The 19,510-nt window shown below is 40.8% G+C and overlaps 1 protein-coding gene across 1 annotated transcript in view; it reads right to left on the reverse strand.

Moving 5' to 3' along the window:
• Window positions 1–19,510, reverse strand: part of SEC24C (SEC24 homolog C, COPII coat complex component) — a 192,754-nt gene that overhangs the window by 82,135 nt on the left and 91,109 nt on the right. Inside the window, exons 7-10 of the mRNA XM_030203398.1 lie at window positions 18,942–19,010; window positions 13,715–13,826; window positions 8,332–8,459; window positions 5,177–5,319 (exon numbers count right to left, since the gene is read on the reverse strand). Coding sequence (XP_030059258.1) covers window positions 5,177–5,319; window positions 8,332–8,459; window positions 13,715–13,826; window positions 18,942–19,010 — 452 coding nt within the window. The remainder of the gene's footprint in view (window positions 1–5,176; window positions 5,320–8,331; window positions 8,460–13,714; window positions 13,827–18,941; window positions 19,011–19,510) is intronic.

A 19,510-nucleotide genomic window follows, 5' to 3' on the forward strand; every position in this document is an offset into this window, starting at 1 on the left:
ATCTATTCTGGTAATCAAAAGTGAAAAGATAAGTGAATGAAGAGTGCTACTATGATTAAAGTAACGCCTGACAGAGTGATGTTGTCGGAGAATAAAAAACCAGCTCTGCATGCATTAGAAATATGAATAGTGAAGGTGAGATGGGAGACCAGAGTAAGACCCAAATAATGGAAGGACTCCACAGGTTGAATAGTTATCCCCAAAACACCATTAGGGCAGCATGCCTTAATGTGACAAAGGGCAGAACTAGTAACCAAAACAATCCGTTGAGTTCACACAAATGTCAAACACATACAAAAATGACTTCTTTCACAGCACATACAGAGTTCCAACCCAGCATGACACTGCCACTTCCAATGCTGGGTTCAAATGGCATCAGCTATACTATCATAAGACTACAACTAGGGTTTCAAGCTGCCAGATAGGGCATGAATTCCAGGACCACAGAATGCTGTAGCACTTGAACCATGTTACACCATGGCAACAAGAAATTGGGTTATGCCACATTCTTGTTTGATGCTTCTTGAGTAGCCTGTGTACAGATAATTTAACTGTCTCTTAGTTTCATCAACATATCTGTTTTAGGTTTTTTTTTGTGCTGCAGGATAACAAGCAGGACTATTTCGGCTATTTCCTGAAATGACAGATAGGCAAATAAGGTGAAAAATTTAAGAGATGTCCTATTGATTCTTTCCTGTTTGGCCATTCTGAGTTTCTTTCCACAAAGATTTGTAAACCAGGAGTCTGAAAATGAAGAACATTCTTATCAGTATGGATCAGGGTCAATCACTTTGTGTGTCTAGCAAGGGAAAGTATTCTTCACCTTGGATTTATCCAGTTAGATCTTTAGTCTTCGGATACTTTTTAAAGTGAGAATACATTTCTTGTCAGTCTAGTGTTGAGGTTATTCTCCCCTTTACATCATATAGGCACTCTGGACAAGTGAAAGCACCCATTAATGGTTCTGATGGGAGACAGTCTTGGAGAACCTCCTGCACTGGTCTTATTTCTCCTTAATTAGCAGCAGCTAGAGGAAGTGACATCACATGGCAGTGTCCGTGGCTCCTCACTTACCCAGCCCCAATCCTCAAATTATTTCAACCATCAGAATGAGAAATTTGGCTACTTGGCACTAGAATAGCAGCTAAACAGCTCCCAGATATGATAAGATGATTAAAAAAAAAAAAAAGAAAGCAGACCTCACTGAGTTCTCCTTTGCATGTGCAGCACAGTCAAGGAGAGGGGACAATCCAAATACGGCAGCCGTGAGTGAGGGAACTGCAGAGACAGTGACACCAGTGGTGGCTACGGAAGCCTCAGAAGAGCCAATAAGAGACCCTGTGATAGAAGTGCACAAATGGCTGCAAGAAATGAGGGATGATCTTAAGGTGATCCGCTCCAACCTTACTACAGATCTCAGGGGAGCAATAGAGGACCTTGGACTTTGAATGGAGAAAGCAGACCAGTGCCTTGAGAAGCATGCGAAAGCCTTGGTGACCCTGAAGAAATAAGGGGTCCTCGTAATACGTTGCACTAAAAAAATGGCCTGCGGTAGTGTAGACGCGTGTTTTGGGCGCACACAGAATTATTTTTCAGCGCACCTACAAAAAGTGTCTTTTTAAAATTTTTGTCGAAAATGGATGTGTTGCCGCGCGTCCATTTTGGGTCTGAGACCTTACCACAAGCCATTGACTTAGCGGTAAGGTCTCACACGGTAACAGGGCGGTAATGGTCTATGCGTGTCAAATGCCACTGACACACATAGCTGCCGCATATCAGAAATAAAAAATATTTTTCGGACGCGCATAGTGCACACGTGCCAAAATTGAAATTACCGCAAGGGCCATGCAATAATCGGGTAACTTCAACTTGGCGTGCATAGGCATCTACGTAGCTTAGTAAAAGGGCCCCTAAGTCAGTAGCATGCACGGTGAGACCCAAGATTTGGCAGCAAAGCTGAACGATCTTGAAAATCGTCTCCTCAAGTGCAACCTCCACTTCGCTTGGTCCCCGAACAACCTGAATATACAGGTTGTGAGAATTTGGTGCAGAAAACAGCCAGCCATATACCTTTGGACTACCACAGCCTGAGATAAAATTGAAATTGTGCGTGCACATCGAGCACTGGATAAAGCATTTTTCTATTTTAGAAAGGACATTATGGCATGCTTTCAAAGCTCTAAACTAAAAGACTATCCTGAAACAAAAGCACGTAGAATGTATTCTATAACGTAGGACACCTATGAGATAACCATTTACTAAGGTGTGGCAACTGAAACTCTTCGGAGAAGGGGGAGATTTGTGCTATTTCACCTTGTGTCTCAAACAGGAGGGGGCTGGCGTTAAATTATTACAGGTGACTCTCCTTGAAACATGAGTCATGTCAGATTATGTCCCCAACCCAGCAGTGGAATGTTAATTCAGATGAGTATCAAACTAAAAAATTAAACAAAAGTATTTAAATTTGTTAAAAATCCCCAAAATTATATGAGTGACTTCGTCAAGATAGTGAATTCAAAAATACTTTTCCTCTCTGCAAAGCCAATAACGAGGCTGGAGTTGTAAAGTTTCACTGTTGCAAGTCTTGGGCAACAGTGAAGTACACTGCTGAGGTAAGCAGTGTGAAGTTCATTGACTATTTTAAGATTCTTATTTTGCATGTTTTCAAATATGGTGCTTCCCAAATAAGATTTTTGTGCCATTTATATGGTACTCTTATCTTCATAGCATGTTCGTGCTCATATGACCTGTTTGGTGGTAGTGTGCATTCCATATTAGTATCGTCTGGTCACATTTCACTTTTGATTCCAGATGCAAATTCCTAGATATACACCAATATTGCCTTCTATTTGGAGATCTTCTTTCTGGGACTGTCATAACTATTAGAAATGGGGCGGTTGTAAACAAATATTGGTGTGTAAATTAGTTTTGCATACCCCTCCCCCAAAAGAGAGATTCAAGCATATAACACTGGCAGATGGAGAAAAGCATGAAAACCCGACAGGATGGTATTTTGAAGAGAATCTCTCCTACAGTACTGCTCTTTAATCAACTAATTTAGCAGAATGTCTGTGGCTAATCTTTTTTGTGCTATATTTTCCACTAACAAGGCAATATTACGAAATATTTATACAATGTATGAAGTAATGATGCATGTGTGCACATTTCTATATAAAGAAAAGTAATGCCTCTATAGTTGGGGTCAATTATACTGGCACCTGAACATCACAGGTCACCTGGCATCAGCAACAAGGACACAAATCTTACATATAAACAGCAGCTATATGGAATACGATTTACAGTAGAAAAATGTTTACACAATCCAACTGAGACAAGGCTCCGTTGCTATTAACAAAAGATATTATTCAATAAACTGAGCCTCAACCGTCAAGGGTGAGATTATATATTACCTAACACCCCTAATTAGACTTCTCATCATAGGTTCCCCCCAAGCACAGAAAAAAAACCAGTAGTGTAAAAACTCAAACACCCCCCCCCCCCCCCCCCCAAAGAAAACCACTACTTCAAAAAACTGAGTTCGGGGACTATTAACAAGCAAATAATTACAAAAACAACATAGTTGTGTGTAATGGAAGTGAATTTTAAAGATTGTTTTTCATTTCTGTCTTGATCGACCAGTGCACTCGAGGTCTGTATTGTTGATTAGAAGTAATTCTGTTTAAAAATCATTAACTTTGATTGTGTGAAAATAAGTTGGAATGCAGAATATAAGACACAGCTCTAACTAATTTGGTATGTGAAGGGGAGGATGGCACTTGTTTTTCCGGGCCCAGCTTGGCCACCTGGACTTGGGAAAGCATGTGACCACGTTCCCACAGTCCTAAACAGAGAAGCATTCTGTAATTTTCCTTAGAAGCATTCTGTAAACTTTCTATAGCTCTGAACATGAGCTCAGACTCTAATAAAAAGGGAGGGCTTGTCACAGCAGAGTGAGAGTTCATCTGTGAGCAACGTACGTGCTGCGCCGAGGATCTGTTCCTGGTCCAAGAAGCTCCTGGCTCTCACTGTGAACCGGGCCCCCCAGTTGATGTTACGAGCCTGGATGATGTAAGGACCAGTGATGTATGTATTATTGCTTCTTTTCCTGGTCTAAGAACTCTTAGCATTGCTTAGATGTAGAGACCAGAGACCCATCTACCCATCCCTCCCGAGTCCATTACCCCTCCTCCCATGTTCACCTACCCCATGCTTAATCCTTTCCTACTCCCTCGCCCATCTCTACCTACCTATTTCTTTTATTATTCTGCCATACTTCACTTACATCTTCTCCATCAATACCCTGTAATATTACTATTACTATGTAAGCCGCATTGAACCTGCTTGCTTAGCTAATCATTGTGTGTATAGAGCTAATCATTGTATATGTGCTAACCATTGTTTATATCTTAATCATTGTAGAATTTAGCTCCTCTAATAAAGGTCTTATTTACTTGATACGAATCCAAAAGAATCCACAGTAATTATTGGGTAGTCTGTGTCAGTGAGGCAGGCTGTAAATCCATAGCAGTTCATCGTGTTTCAAATCGGATTCAAACGGAAGAAATAACCAAAAACTAAAGTCCAAAAAAGTTCCAAAATTTTCAAAAGAATCAATGCACTTTGTTGTGTAGGAGACAACCAAACACTTATCTGTATTGTAGAATCTCTGCTTGTGGGCTCATCCATCCGCTCTTCTTCATCAAGAGATCCATTAGCCACAGTCATCAATTCCAACGTGTATCAACTCCCACATTTTCAACCTTCATAAAGCGCTTTCCACCCACCTCTAGTACTTTCCGCCTCAACAAGAGATACAGGCCCGCCTGCTTGTTAAGAGCCCCTGAACCCCATTTTTTGAAGCAGTGGTTTTCTCTGGGGTTTTTTCTGAGTTTTTACACTGCTGTTTTTTTTTTTTTTCTGTGTTTGGAGGGAGCCTGTGGTGAGAAGTCCAGTTAGGAGTGTTAGCTAACATCTAATCTCACCCTTTATGGTTGAGGATCAGCTTATTCAATAATATCTTTGTTAACAGCAACGTAGCCTTGTCTCAATTGGATTGCTAAACATTTTTTCCTTGGTTAGTATACTAGTCTTTCACCTTCCAATTTTCTAATTCTCGTATAAGATATGATTTACAATGAAATAATATTTGCAGAAGGTGATTTGGGGCTATACCAGCTTACCTTCTGTGACACAGCTGCAGAAGCAGCACTGGAACCTTCTTCCACCCTCAATAAACTGCATAAAAGGGCACATGTAAGCTTTACATCTATTGCACCGCACAGGCCCCGTTTCCCCATGATCTACCACGTAAGGCGGAACCTTTGGGAAGAAACACAAGAGACATTAAGCAGCAGAAATAAGTTGCGCACGTTAACAAGATAGTTACAAACAATGGCAGATAAGACTGCAAAGGCCCATCTACCTTGTCCACTTCCCCTTGCTACAGCAATATTCCCACCTATTCTGAATCACAACACCTTGAAATATAGGCCATAGCACAAGCTTGCTCTATTCTGATATTAATATAGGCAATTTTTAAACATGTTTAAAACCTTCAGAATTGTGGGAGATTTAAACATTAATTCTCTAAATCTGAAACTACAACAATAGATTCTACCGAACTAGATAATTTCTCTCTAATACAGGCCATTTAATCTTCACCACAAGCTAATTCTAAATAACTCAGCAACTGCTATAAGCAGTGCATTAGAACAACGTTCTAATGTTCTAATTGAGCACTGAAAAACCTTACTCCACATGCACTAAGCTAATGCACCAACAGAAAATATACCACAAAAATATACCACACTGCCATGGTACTCTGCCACAGGTTTCTATATTGGCCCACTCTGTTCTCCTTTCTGTCAATGCATGAGTGGGGACTGACACACACACTAAGACCTCCCCCCCCCTCCCCTCCAAAAAAAAGTCCATTAAAAAATCCCTAGCAATCCAGTGAATCTTGAACCCCCTAGTCCACCACGTAAAAATTCCCTGGTAGTCAAGTAGGCCCCACCTTCCAGGCTATGTGGTCTGGAGGACACCTGGCCTGGACATTTCACATCAAGCTATCCCTGAGCTGGGCACCCCAACCTCCCCACTGGACTTTTAACACTTAACTGGTCTGGGGAGGCATCTAGCGTCATGGTTGCACCTGACATATAGTGAAATGTCAGGATAAACTGCTAGTGGTCAGTCTAGCAAATAAAGGGGCATTTCCCAATAAGGGAGGCAATTCCGTATTTGACAGTCTGATCCCTAGTGGTGTACCCCCGATGCACAACAAGGAGTCAGGTGACGCCCAATCATTCAACCCTGCACCCAGGGACAGAACAGTGGCCTATGTAATAGCCCCACCTGGCCCATAAAGCAGAAGCCTGGTTTGGAATCAACCATGGGTCCCTCTAGAGCACTACCTAAAGACCAACCTCCCTTCTGGGCCTATCTTACAAATCCTGGTGGTCTAGTGGCCTCATTGGGGCAGGAGAGATCTCCAGTCACTTTTGCCCATGCCAGCTCCACAATCAAAATCACTGCCAAGACTGCCACAGAAGGTACAAAACAGAGTGTGAGCTCAGTAAGGCCAAACAGACTGTGAGCTCAGTAAGGCCAGAGAAAATAGAGTACCTGTATATAATATGTACACTGCTTTTGTTGTACCACAGAAAGGTGATATATCAAGAACATTTTGAGATTGGATCTGGTATAGGCAGGGCGTGACTTGGATCACTCTTGCCTATGCCAGATCGAATCTCAAACAGAGCTGGCATGGGAAGGAGAGACTGGGGATCACTCCTGCTCTAACAAAACCACTAGACCACCAGGGTTTGTAAGGTGGGCCTAAAGGTGGGGACCTGTTTTTGTTCAGGGCTAGGGAAGCAGAGTTGAGCCCACTTTTGTTGAAGTGTGGGGGGCATGCTGATATTGTCCAATGCCCATATCATCCTTGTGAAAAAGTAACTGTCCCTAAACTTAATAACTGGTTACACTACCTTTAGCAGCAGGAATTGCAACCAAATGCTGTCTATAAATTTGATATCAGTTTTTCACATCCTTGTTGAGAACTCTTAGCCCACTCTTCTTTACAGAACTGCTTTAATTCAGACACATTTATAGATTTTCACGCATGAACTGCTTGTTTCAGGTTCTACCACAGCATCTTTATTGGGTTCAAATCAGGAATTTGACAAGGCCAATCCAAAACTTTAATTTGGTTTCTCCTCAATCATTCAGATGTTTGCTTTTGTGTTTTGGGTCCTTTTCTTCAATAATTACAAGTTTTCCAGGTCCTGAGGCAGCAAAGCATCCCCACATCATCACGCTATCAATCAACATCATGTTTGACTGTGGATATGATATGATGTTCTTACTGTGGAAAGCTGCATTTGCTTTCTACCAGACAATGGAACCTGTATTGTCCAAAGAGTTCCACTTTTGACTTGTCTGTCTACAGAACATTATCCCACAAGGCTTGAGGATCATTCAGGCATGTTTTTGCAAATGAGACGAGCACCATGTTACTCTTGGGCAGCAGCAATTTCCACCTTGCTATTCTCCCATAAATCCCATTTTTTGCTCAGTCTCTTTCTTATTTGGAGTCATGAACACTGACCTTAGGTGAGGCTAGAAAGGCCTGCAGTTCTTTCAATGCTCTTATGCAATGCTTTACAACTTCCTTCAGTTGTTGCTGTGCTCTTGGAGTAATTTTGGTAGACTAGCCACTCCTGGGAAGATTCACCACTGCTCCAAATCTTCTCCATTTGGATACAATAGCTCCCACTGTGGTTTGGTGGAGCCCTACAGCTTTAGAAATGGCTTTCAAACCCTCTCCAGCTAAATCTGACTTAGTAACTAAGGGGGCAGTTACTTTTTTAAATGGATGATACAAACGTAGGGTAATTTTGTTCCTTAAAGGAATGAAGTAAAAATTTAAAAATTGTTGTGTTTACTCAGGTTCCCTTTGTCTAAAATTACATTTTGTTTAAAGATCAGAAACCATTCAGTGTGACATACATGCAAATAACAGGGGAAATCAGGAGGGGAAAAAACTTTTTACACATGACTGTAGGTAATAAACAATAACAGCAGTAAAAATATTCAAATAATACACATTATGGTATAGTATGCTACCTACAATATCAACACAACATACTTTAAAACTTCTTAATAGGCAGAGAGAATAAGCAGATAGGACAGACAAAATAGAGTAACAGGAATTAGAAATAAGGGTAATCAACTTAAGGAAAAATTCACATGAAGTCACTTTAGCAAGACCACTGAAACCAGCTGTATAGAAAATTGCAGATTCTTGCATAAGGACACTTTTTTCACCTCATCATGTGGCAGTATTGCCAGCGGCTTGATGACAGCAGCCAGTGGAACCTGAGATTGCTTTGCCATATCTGAACTGGTAGGAATATTGTAGGATGTACATCTTATATATCGGGGACTTGCATTTCCTGGAGAGAGAAAAAAATAGAATGGAATATTTAGTTTACAGTACACTGTCATGCAGTGAACATATAAAAATGAAATTACTAAGAAAACATTATCTATGCTAACTCCAGCAGTACCTCACTGCAAGCAAATGTCAACTCACAGATTCAGTGCATAGGTAATAAAGATTTTTTTTTCTATTAAAAAAGTAAGCCCTATTAAACTAAAACATATTCAGATAGCACGGCCTATGGATGTGCTCATACAGAGAGATATTCCTTTAAACACTGCATTACAAAGGGAAGAAATGTATAACTTATACATATATGAACCCAACTCTTTCCCTTTCGGACACTAAGGGATACACAATAAGACTGAGCTATAATTATTTGCATAGATATCTGCCCTTGCTGTGAATTATCTTATTTCAATAAATGTCCATAAAAAATGTATTCCCCCACATGAATATAAAATGTGTACAAAACTGCTGACCTCCTTTTACATTAATAGAATCATGGGCTTTTAAATTAAAGTTGAATACCGAGAAGAATTTTTTTTTTTGCATTTCAATTGTACAACAAAGAGATGTAGTCTTTGACAAGAAATTCAGATTAACAAACAGAAGAAATTGACATATATTCAAAATCAGAAAAAACCCCCCTTAAACATAGTCCACATAAAGACTAGGAGAATCCAAAAGCAGTAAATCCATGGAAAGATTGATATTCTTTAACAAAATACCAGAAGCAATAAGTAAGGAAACTTCTTCTCATTTTCATTGATCCAGATTATACACAGTTATCTTGATCAATCATGAGAACCCCTGGTGAGATCAAACAGAGGTTACACCCTTTCCTTCAAGGAAAATCTTAATTAAGAAGGTTCTGTATCGAACATTCTGATAAATCATACAGCATTTGCAAGGAAAGAGGCTCCTAATCCAGTAACAGAAGCATGCAACTCTAGAAACTTCTTCCGTCTAGATTGCGTTCATTTAAAGATATCAGGAAACACCTGTACTTTCTCTCCATAAAAGAGGTATCTGAAGTCTTTAAATATATAGTCTCAAAACAGAGTCTGTGTCTTGGTGGAAAACAAAAGATACCAACAAAGTAGTCCCTAGTAGTCACTACATTCTCTAAATCCGATGAATCCAAAATATCAGAAATATTTAATTCCACAGGGACCTGAAGAGATCTTATATCAGTTACACAGAAAATCCTTTGCACAGGTGGTCTGATTGCTTCTGAGAGTTCAATACTTTTTGTAGAAAACTATAGAACAATTCTCTTACAGAAATCAACCTAGTTTTAGGAAAATTTAAGAATTGTAGATTAAGTCCCCTTTGCATATTTTCCAAATTTTCAACTTTCCTTAACAACATAGACTTATCTTGTATCAACTAGGCTGTGAGGATTTAAATCTGTAATAACTTTGTCCATCTGATCCATTTTCCCAGAACAGGAATTGTTTAGTCTCAAAATCATGAAATTTAGAAGCAACAGCCACAGAAACTGACATGAAACAGGAGCAAACAGTGTAAACTCATGATAGCTTCCCAGATAGTATCCAAGGTAACTGTCGGGGGTTGTACTAACATTTCAGGGAAGGCCTAACCACCGGAGGTACAGACAGATCCTCTGCTGCTGATGTCATCTCTCCAGCTCTCCTCTCTTCTGTTACTGTTGAAACCCCAATCTCACTCTCCCCAAAAGGCAGCAATGATGTTCCCACGGCCGCTACAGGTGGCACAGTTCCATCAGAAACTAGTACTAGAAATTAGACCTACGTAGCGCTGTACACATTATATGCAGGTACTTTCTCTGTCCATAGAGGGTACACAATCTGTTTTTTCAACCTGGGACAATGGAGGGTTAAGTGACTTGCCCAAGGTCACAAGGAGCTGCAGTGGTAATAGAACCCAGGTTACCAGGAGCAAAGTCCACTGCATTAACCCTTAGGGTACACTCTTCCAACTCAGCGCTCTCTGCAATGCGATTCCTCTGGCGTCATCCATTATCTGCAGGAAGCTGACCTGATCGGTGCTTCTGGGATTCGGGGGAGTATCAGATCCTCCTGGGCTCAGTGAAATCTTGCTCTCCAAGCTGGGGCTCTTCCCCACCCCAGCAGTGCCCTGCATAAGAGAAGAGACCGCAAAGGAAGTAATAGCGGTCTGCCACATCCCACCAGGAGCCGGAGATTGAGGTGCTCCTCTCAGCTTCTCCCTGCGCTTACGCATCAGTTCAAGGCAAAGAGGCTAAGTGAACAAGAAAAATTCTTAATGCCAGTTGGGAGAAGAGACCGCAAAGGAAGTAATAGCGGTCTGCCACATCCCACCAGGAGCCGGAGATTGAGGTGCTCCTCTCAGCTTCTCCCTGCGCTTACGCATCAGTTCAAGGCAAAGAGGCTAAGTGAACAAGAAAAATTCTTAATGCCAGTTGGGAGCTCCTGGAGGTATGTCTTACACGAACGCCATCTTGGATCCTCCCCAAATTTTTATTTATTAAGCATCTGCACCAGAAGTTTTTGACTACTGACTTTATAATTGATGGAATCAAATATAATTTGGAATCACAACTGAAACTTTTGTGCCTAATACTAGGCAATCACTTAACATTTGACTCTCATGTGCAACTATTAATATCAAAGGAGCTCAAACTGCTGTGAAATTAAGTCAATTAGGGCTTGTTTGAATGTAGAACATTTCAACTGACTGTATAGACATTACTAATAGCATGTGGGAACAAAAGACCCTATAGAGGGCACTATACATGGCAATATATAACAAAGTTAAATACATGGCACATTCTAGCACTATCAATCTGAAGTTAAAATACAAACTCTGGATTACTTCATCTTCACTGCTAAGGCATGTTGCTTGTTAGGCCTCAGTCTTGCATGCAGTTGGCAAGGACAATGCAGAACATTACCAAGGCTGTTGGTGGACAAGGAAAATAACAACCACATTACATCACCACAAAGAATTCACAAACTGGTGGCTGCAGACTGAGACTCGTTTCCATCCAAAAAAAGCACACTGTTTACTTGAACAATGGCGTCATGGTTAAAGTGCCCCTTCAAAGTGGAGGCAGAGAAATACTAAAGGTTTCCAGTCTGCACCAGGCCTTATACCAGTGTGGTCACTGGAAGAGTTCAGTTTCTCTGTATCCATCTGTCAGTAGTGGGACACAACTCATTCATCTGGAGTGTAAAAAAAATAGGTGTTTCAGTTTTGTTTCTCCACTAAATTATTCTAGTACTCATTTTGGATCTGTTCCCGTTGGGGGTTCTTAATTTTAATTAAAAATTAATTAAAATTAATTAAAATTTAATTTAAAAAAAACCATCACTAGACCCTACCTGTCCCTCCAACTACCACCCCATTTCTCTCCTACCCTTCCTCTCCAAGATACTTGAACGCGCCATTCACAGCCGCTGCATTGATTTTCTCTCCACTCATGACATCCTCGACCCGCTTCAATCCGGCTTTCGCCCCCTATACTCAACAGAAATGGCACTATCTAAGGTCTGCAATGACCTGTTCCTCGCCAAATCCAAAGGTCACTACTCCATCCTCATCCTCCTCGACCTATCCGCCGCTTTTGACACTGTCAATCACAACCTACTTCTTGACACACTGTCCTCCTTTGGGTTCCAGGGCTATGTGCTCTCCTGGTTCTCCTATCTCTCCCATCGTACCTTCAGAGTACACTCTCATGGTTCGTCCTCCTCCCCTATCCCGCTCTCTGTTGGAGTTCCTCAGGGATCTGTCCTTGGGCCCCTTCTTTTTTCAATCTACACCTCTTCCTTAGGCTCCCTGATCTCTTCTCATGGTTTCCACTATCATCTTTATGCTGACGACACCCAGCTGTATCTCTCCACACCAGAAATCACTGCGGAAACCCAGGCCAAGGTATCGGCCTGCTTATCCAACATTGCTGCCTGGATGTCCAACCGCCACCTGAAACTGAACATGGCCAAGACTGAACTTATTGTTTTCCCACCCAAACCCACTTCTCCTCTCCCTTCACTCTCTATCTCAGTTGATAACACCCTCATCGTCACCATCTCATCTGCCCGCAACCTCGGTGTCATCTTCGACTCCTCCCTCTCCTTCTCTGCGCATATCCAGCAGATAGCCAGGACCTGTCGCTTCTTCCTCTATAACATTAGCAAAATTCGCCCCTTCCTCTCCGAGCACACCACCCGAACTCTCATCCACTCTCTCATTACCTCTCGCCTTGACTACTGCAACCTACTCCTCACCGGCCTCCCACTTAGCCATCTATCCCCCCTTCAGTCCATTCAGAACTCTGCCGCACGTCTTATCTTCCGCCTTAATCGATACACTCATATCACCCCTCTCCTCAAGTCACTTCACTGGCTTCCGATCAGATACCACATACAGTTCAAGCTTCTCCTACTCACCTACAAATGCACTCGATCTGCAGCCCCTCCTTACCTCTCTACCCTCATCTCCCCTTACGTCCCTACCCGTAACCTCCGCTCTCAAGACAAATCCCTCCTTTCAGTACCCTTCTCCACCACCGCCAACTCTAGGCTTCGCTCTTTCTGCCTCGCCTCACCCCATGCTTGGAACAAACTCCCTGAGCCCATACGCCGGGCCCCCTCCCTACCCATCTTCAAATCATTGCTCAAAGCCCACCTCTTTAATGTCGCCTTCGGCACCTAATCACTACACCTCTTCTCAGAAAATCTCAACTACCCCAACTTGACACTTCGTCCTTTAAATTGTAAGCTCTTCTGAGCAGGGACCGTCCTTATTCGTTAATTTGTGCAGCGCTGCGTAACCCTAGTAGCGCTCTAGAAATGTTAAGTAGTAGTAGTAGTAGTAATTTATTCTAATTATATAACACACACGTGGGCTGTACCAATTCTATACATTTGCATTGTTGCTAACTGTAGAGATCCCCTAAAAATTAATAAATAATAAAATAAAAAGCAAACTTGAATTTCCCCTGATATATCTTAGGAGAGGAAGAACTAGACAGACTGGATAAGCCCGCTGATATTTTGCTACCATCATCCTCGGTAAAAATAAATAAATAAATAGGTAATTGAACACATTTACCTCAGTTTTCCTTCCATGCAACTTCCTCAGGATAGCTGCAGCACTGTTCTCTGAAACGTATATGTTACGCATACCCTCTCCTTACATACAAAATGAGAAAACCCTCTATTACATCTGGCTGCAAGATAGCTGTCAATGGGATCTGGAACGTAGCAAATAGGTGAGCTGGATAGCACACATTTTTACCTTGATCTTTCACCTGGAAGTTGGTGGTGACCAGTGGTGGGACTTGCCCTCTCACCCCAGTGACAAATGGATCTAATCCACGATTGTTCCTGTCATCTTCAATCACCTGGATCTAGAAAAGGAGAGAGTTTGAATTTCTACCACAAGCATGATGGAGGCAAGAATTTCCAGTATAAGCAAAACAGCAGTGAAAGATCAAAACTCTTAAATTTAATAAGGACAGCTTAAGTTTCATAAGCGACACAGGATGGGTTATTATCATCAATGGAACAAGGTGGCATGCTTTCTATTCCTCATATATAATAGTTTTCCTCACCCTTTGACGTGCAGCACTGAACACTGTTCTGTAACGCATGCTGCACCTTCAACGAAGTGCTTTTACCATCACAGCACACAAAGAAGAGGTAAAAATGAAAACTTACTATGTACACATCTTAAAAGACTAATGGCACAGCTTATGGTTATGAGCTAAGATTCCAATATAATTTCCATGTGAGAATGAAGAGAAAAAATGGGCATGATAGAAATGAGTTAATATCTACAGAAACTGGTTCATTATGGAAATAATTTTAGGTGTCTAAATCCATTGATGATAAACTGGTAACACAAACAAAGTGCTCAGGAAATAGTGATATTTTATTATGAGGTAGCACAAACACAGGGTAAACCATCAAGCTCTCTTAGCATCTGTAAGGTAGATCAAAATAGGCATTTATACATTAAAATTACAACAGATGGAAACAAAACTCATTTCTTCCTTAACAAAAAGGTGTTCTCACTATACATACTGAACATATTTAGTATGTGATAGGAAATCCAGTGCAATCAATAGTCTCAGTAACTAGGTTATCGAAGTACAGGTCACACTACATATACACACACAGTGGGAGGCTGTGTATACCAGAACTAAAACTTCCCATGTCTAGCTTACCCCTCAGTCATTTTGAGAGAGATAGGGTCTTCTGCCCCACATATGCCCTACCCATGCTGTACATTTTTCCATAAGTTCAAGCACACTAATAACTCAAGGAAACATATTACAGATTTACAAGGATCCTTTCCACAAGTACGTCATCCCCCAACATGGGTGCATGAACTGGCATAGACAACAATGAAAAGCTCACGTAATCAGCTTCAGCTTATCACTAAAGAAATAAAGAGATATTGAGAAGAGTACACATCAAGCTTACAGTTTAACTTAGAAAAATATATGTAAAATTTTTTAACAAAAACTTTTAAGTTATGAAAAAAACCTTGTATGTTTACTACTTTCAATCTAAATTACTACAGCATGATGGGCCCTCTTAAAGATTTATTTAATAGATCTTTAGAGATGGGAGAGGTTCCGCGGGATAGTAGATGAACGGATGTGGTCCCTCTTCACAAAAGTGGCGACAGGGAAGAAGTGGGAAACTATAGACCGGTAAGTCTCACGTCAGTGGTAGGAAAAATAATGGAGTTGCTGCTGAAAGAAAGGACAGTTAAATTTCTAGAAGCCAACGGATTACAGGACCAGAGGCAACATGGCTTTACCAAAGGAAAACCCTGCCAAACGAATCTTACTGACTGGGTGACCAAAGAACTGGATGAAGGATGTGCGCTAGATGTAATCTACTTGGATTTCAACAAAGTCTTTGATACGGTCCCCCACAGAAGACTCATAAATAAGCTGAAAGGGCTGAACTTAGGACCAAAAGTGGTGAACTGGATAGGAAATTGGTTGACCAACAGGTGGCAGAGGGTGGTGGTAAATGGAATCCGCTCGGAGGAAAGGAAGGCGAGCAGTGGAGTTCCTTAGGGGTCAGTGCTGGGGACGATTCTGTTTAATATATTTGTGAGAGATATTGCTGAAGGGTTGGAAGGAAAGGTTTGCCTCTTTGAAGATGACACAAAGAAAGCCAATAGAGTGGATACCCTGGAGGGAGTACAAACAATGAGAAGGGATCTCCAAATACTAGAAGAATGGTTGAGGGTCTGGCAGTTAAAATTTAATATATATATTAGTACCAATGCAAGGGATACTCGCAACTAAATTGGAGTGAAAGTTACAATAACTAAAACTGGTAAAAATACTTCAGCTCAAATGCAAACATATTATGAAATGAAAATGTTTTAATTAAACATATCAAAATATCACTTGTTTGGACTCTGTGTTCTTTTCCATATCAATAAGGAATCAGCTGAAAATCTCAGAACCGTTGGAACTCTTTTGGCACATGGTGTACTGAACTCCATATGGTAACTACACTATCAAATAATCGATAGTTCACCAACGCGAAACCACATTTCACAATGCTTCATCAGGAGGAACAAATAAAGTCTCTGAGGGACTATATCCAAGTCTTGCCACCGAAAACAGTCACCCTCAAAAAAAGAGGGTGACAATTGTCAGTGTCAAGATTTGGCTATAGTCCCTCCGAGACTTTATTTATTTAATTGATATTTTTATTGTCTTGGATAAAAACATCGTTGTTGGAGGACATTTGAATGTCTGGATGTCTCTGATGATGGTTATATCATTTGAGTTGCAGCAGTCCTTTTAAATTGACGTTTAGCCAAGTTAAAAATGGGAAGATTTTTTTGGACTCTTTTGCTATATATTCTTTGGTTGTATGTTGTTTTGTATTAATAGGACTACACTGTGTGGTATGAGTGGTTTAAGTGGAAGATATGAATAGTATGAGTAAGTAAGTATTATACTATGTATTTTTGATATGTTTAATTAAAACATTTTCATAATATGTTTGCATTTGAGTTGGAGTATTTTTACCAATTTTAGTCAAAATCTAATGCCAAGAAGTGCAGAGTGATGCACTTGGTGTGCAGAAACCCAAAAGAGAGATACCGGATAGGGGAGAGATTAGTAAGCTCGACTCAGAAGAGAGTCCTTGGGGTGTTGGCGTCAGAGGATCTGAAGGTTAAGAAACAATGCGACAAGGTGGCACCTTGGCCAGAAGGATGCTAGGCTGCATAGAGAGGGGTATAACCAGCAGAAGAAAGAGGTGCTGATGACCCTCTACAAGTCACTGGTGAGGCCTCACTTGGAGTACTGTGTTCAGTTTTGGAAGCCATATCTTGCTGAAGATGAAAAAAGAATGGAAGCAGTGCAAAGAAAAGCTACAAACATGGTATGGGATTTGCGTTGCAAACCGTACGAGAGACTTGCCGACTTGAACATGTATACCTTGGAGGAAAGGAGAAACAGGGGTGACATGATACAGACGTTTAAATATTTGAAAGGTATTAATCTGTAAACAAACCTTTTCCGGACACTTGAAGGCAGTAGACCTAGAGGACATGAATTGAGGTTGAAGGGAGGCAGATTCAGGAGTAATGTCAGGAAGTATTTTTTCACGGAGAGGGTGGTGGGTACATGGAATGCCCTCCTGCGGGAGGTGGTGGAGATGAAAATGATAACGGAACTCAAACATGTGTGGGATAAACACAAAGGAATCCTGTTTACAGGAATAGATCCATGGAATCTTAGCAGAGATTGGGTGGCAACACCTGTAACTGGGAAGCAAAACCAGTGCTGGGCAGACTTCTAGTCTGTGCCCTGATCGTAACTGAATAGATATGGATGGGCTGGAGTGTAAATTTTAAGGGGCTTTGATGTTAACTTCAGAAATTTTAGTACAAGAACAGTGCTGGGCAGATTTCTATGGTCTGTGCTCTGAAAATGGCAAAGACAATCAAACTCAGGTATACATATAAAGTATCGCATGCCATGTATAATGAGTTTATCTTGTTGGGCAGACTGGATGGACTGTACAGGTACTTTATCTGTCATCATAGACTATGTACTATGTTATTATGGCGAAAGTGCAGATAATGCAAGAATACCAGGTTCTCTTGAGCCTGGTTTATCCTCTGGTTGAAAATGTAGTATACAGCAAATTAATATTAAAGAATATTTGATGTTCATACTCTTTCTCTACTCCACAACAATACACATGCACACATACCTCCCTTCAAGAGCTGTCCCAAACATCAACACACACTACTGCATTGTACTACCAACTACTGTCAAATACCCAATTGCTCTGTTCCAAATAAAGTCATGTGCCATATCCAGGCACATCAATAAATTGAAATGTCTAAGACTATACGAATATGGAATGGACTAGAGTGCAACAGTGGAAGACCACTATTGCCCAGAACATAGTAGCAGGGACAAAGACATTGGGACTACATTTCCAAGATGTCACTTCTTAAATCTACAACTGCCTTTATTCATTCAGTCTTATAAAACACACCTCCAAAAGCATCTTAAGGCATTGTACTTCAAAATTCTAGTCCATATCAGTTTTTATAACACCATAATGGAAAGTTTAAAAAAATAAAATATGAATTTTATCACCTTACTACCTCTGCTTCCTAAAAGTATTCAAAATCGTTGGCTTAGAAATAAGCAAACAACTAATTCTCCTTTTACTACACTGAGTTAAGTACCAAAACCTGACACAGCAAATAAAGGAGTATAACAGAAAGTGCTCAGGCAGCCTGTGGTAACTTGGAAATCTGAATGCACTAACCGAGCGCTAAATAATTATTTCTAACTTTTTTTGAGGGAGCATTTTGGGGCAGAGAGTGGGTGTTTCTGAACTAACTAGTTAGTGCACGGCTTCCACCTACAAAATGGGTGGTAGTTAATGCTCATGCGGTAATTTTTAAAAAAATGGTCACATACTAATGGCAACCATGCATGGCCATTAATGCAAAAATAGAAATAGTGTGCGGGAAAGACTCGCATAAGGGTGCACTAAGGCCACTGTTTACCACAGCTTAGTAAAATTAACTTATGTAGAAACAAGATCTTCTGAGGTCACAATCATATAAACTCATGAACATATAATGAAAGATGTGCATATACAGCATTCTGCTGCTTTATCTCATGCACACAAGTTTCATACTAATTGAGAGTAAATACATAATCTTGCATTACTGTTATAATAATTTTATTTTCAGGATAATCGGTTGTAAGAGAAACATTCTTGCTGACCTGCTAACTCATTGACCATGCTGCTGAATTCCTATTACCCCAGGGTTGATATCATGTGGTGCTTACAGTAGCAGTTACTGAGACTGGAGAAGATGAGCAGCCAGGGTAATAGGAGACACAAGAACAATGAGGTTAGAATGGGTTAGTAACGTGAAGCCCAGGGAGCAGGCATGCACTACTGTCACTGATACAGACAACAGGAGAAGACAGACACACTGCACTTACGGGACTAGGGATTGCATCTGGGTCTATTCTGTGCCTTGTTTTCTGCTGGGGTGGCAGCTCATTTAGATGCTTAGAAAAAAAAAAAAGAGGGAAAAGAAAAAGCAGTGCACCACAAAAAGTATGAAAGAGAAAGAATAAAACAAAAGAAACCGTTACTTCCATTTGCCCAACCTGTTACCTTCTGAGTTACAGCAGATACAGCCCATGCAACAAGACACAACATACACACACCTGTTTAAATTAGAAGTTAACAGAATTATAAGCTCATTGTTTAATACTAGCTGTGCTCAAGCCTTTCCTGAAGCTTTATTCTAATGATCACATATTTGTTAGCAAGATTCTGGTACTGAAGGGCAGAATCGAACCTGTGAAAACAGCACATCAAGCTGCAAGACAGTTATCTTGATTTTTCCCTGTTGTGCAATAGGTATGGAAAGCAAACAGAAGCCAAGGAGAGGTGCATACTTCGGATCTTTAACCGAAGCCCCCTTGCTCTATATGTTAACAGAAAATGCAGAATGACTAAATATACTCAGATTTTTATTTTAACCAATGCCCCCTTGCTCTAT

The sequence above is a fragment of the Microcaecilia unicolor genome, chromosome 5 (genome assembly GCF_901765095.1).
Source record: "Microcaecilia unicolor chromosome 5, aMicUni1.1, whole genome shotgun sequence".
Taxonomy (NCBI): Eukaryota; Metazoa; Chordata; class Amphibia; order Gymnophiona; family Siphonopidae; genus Microcaecilia; species Microcaecilia unicolor.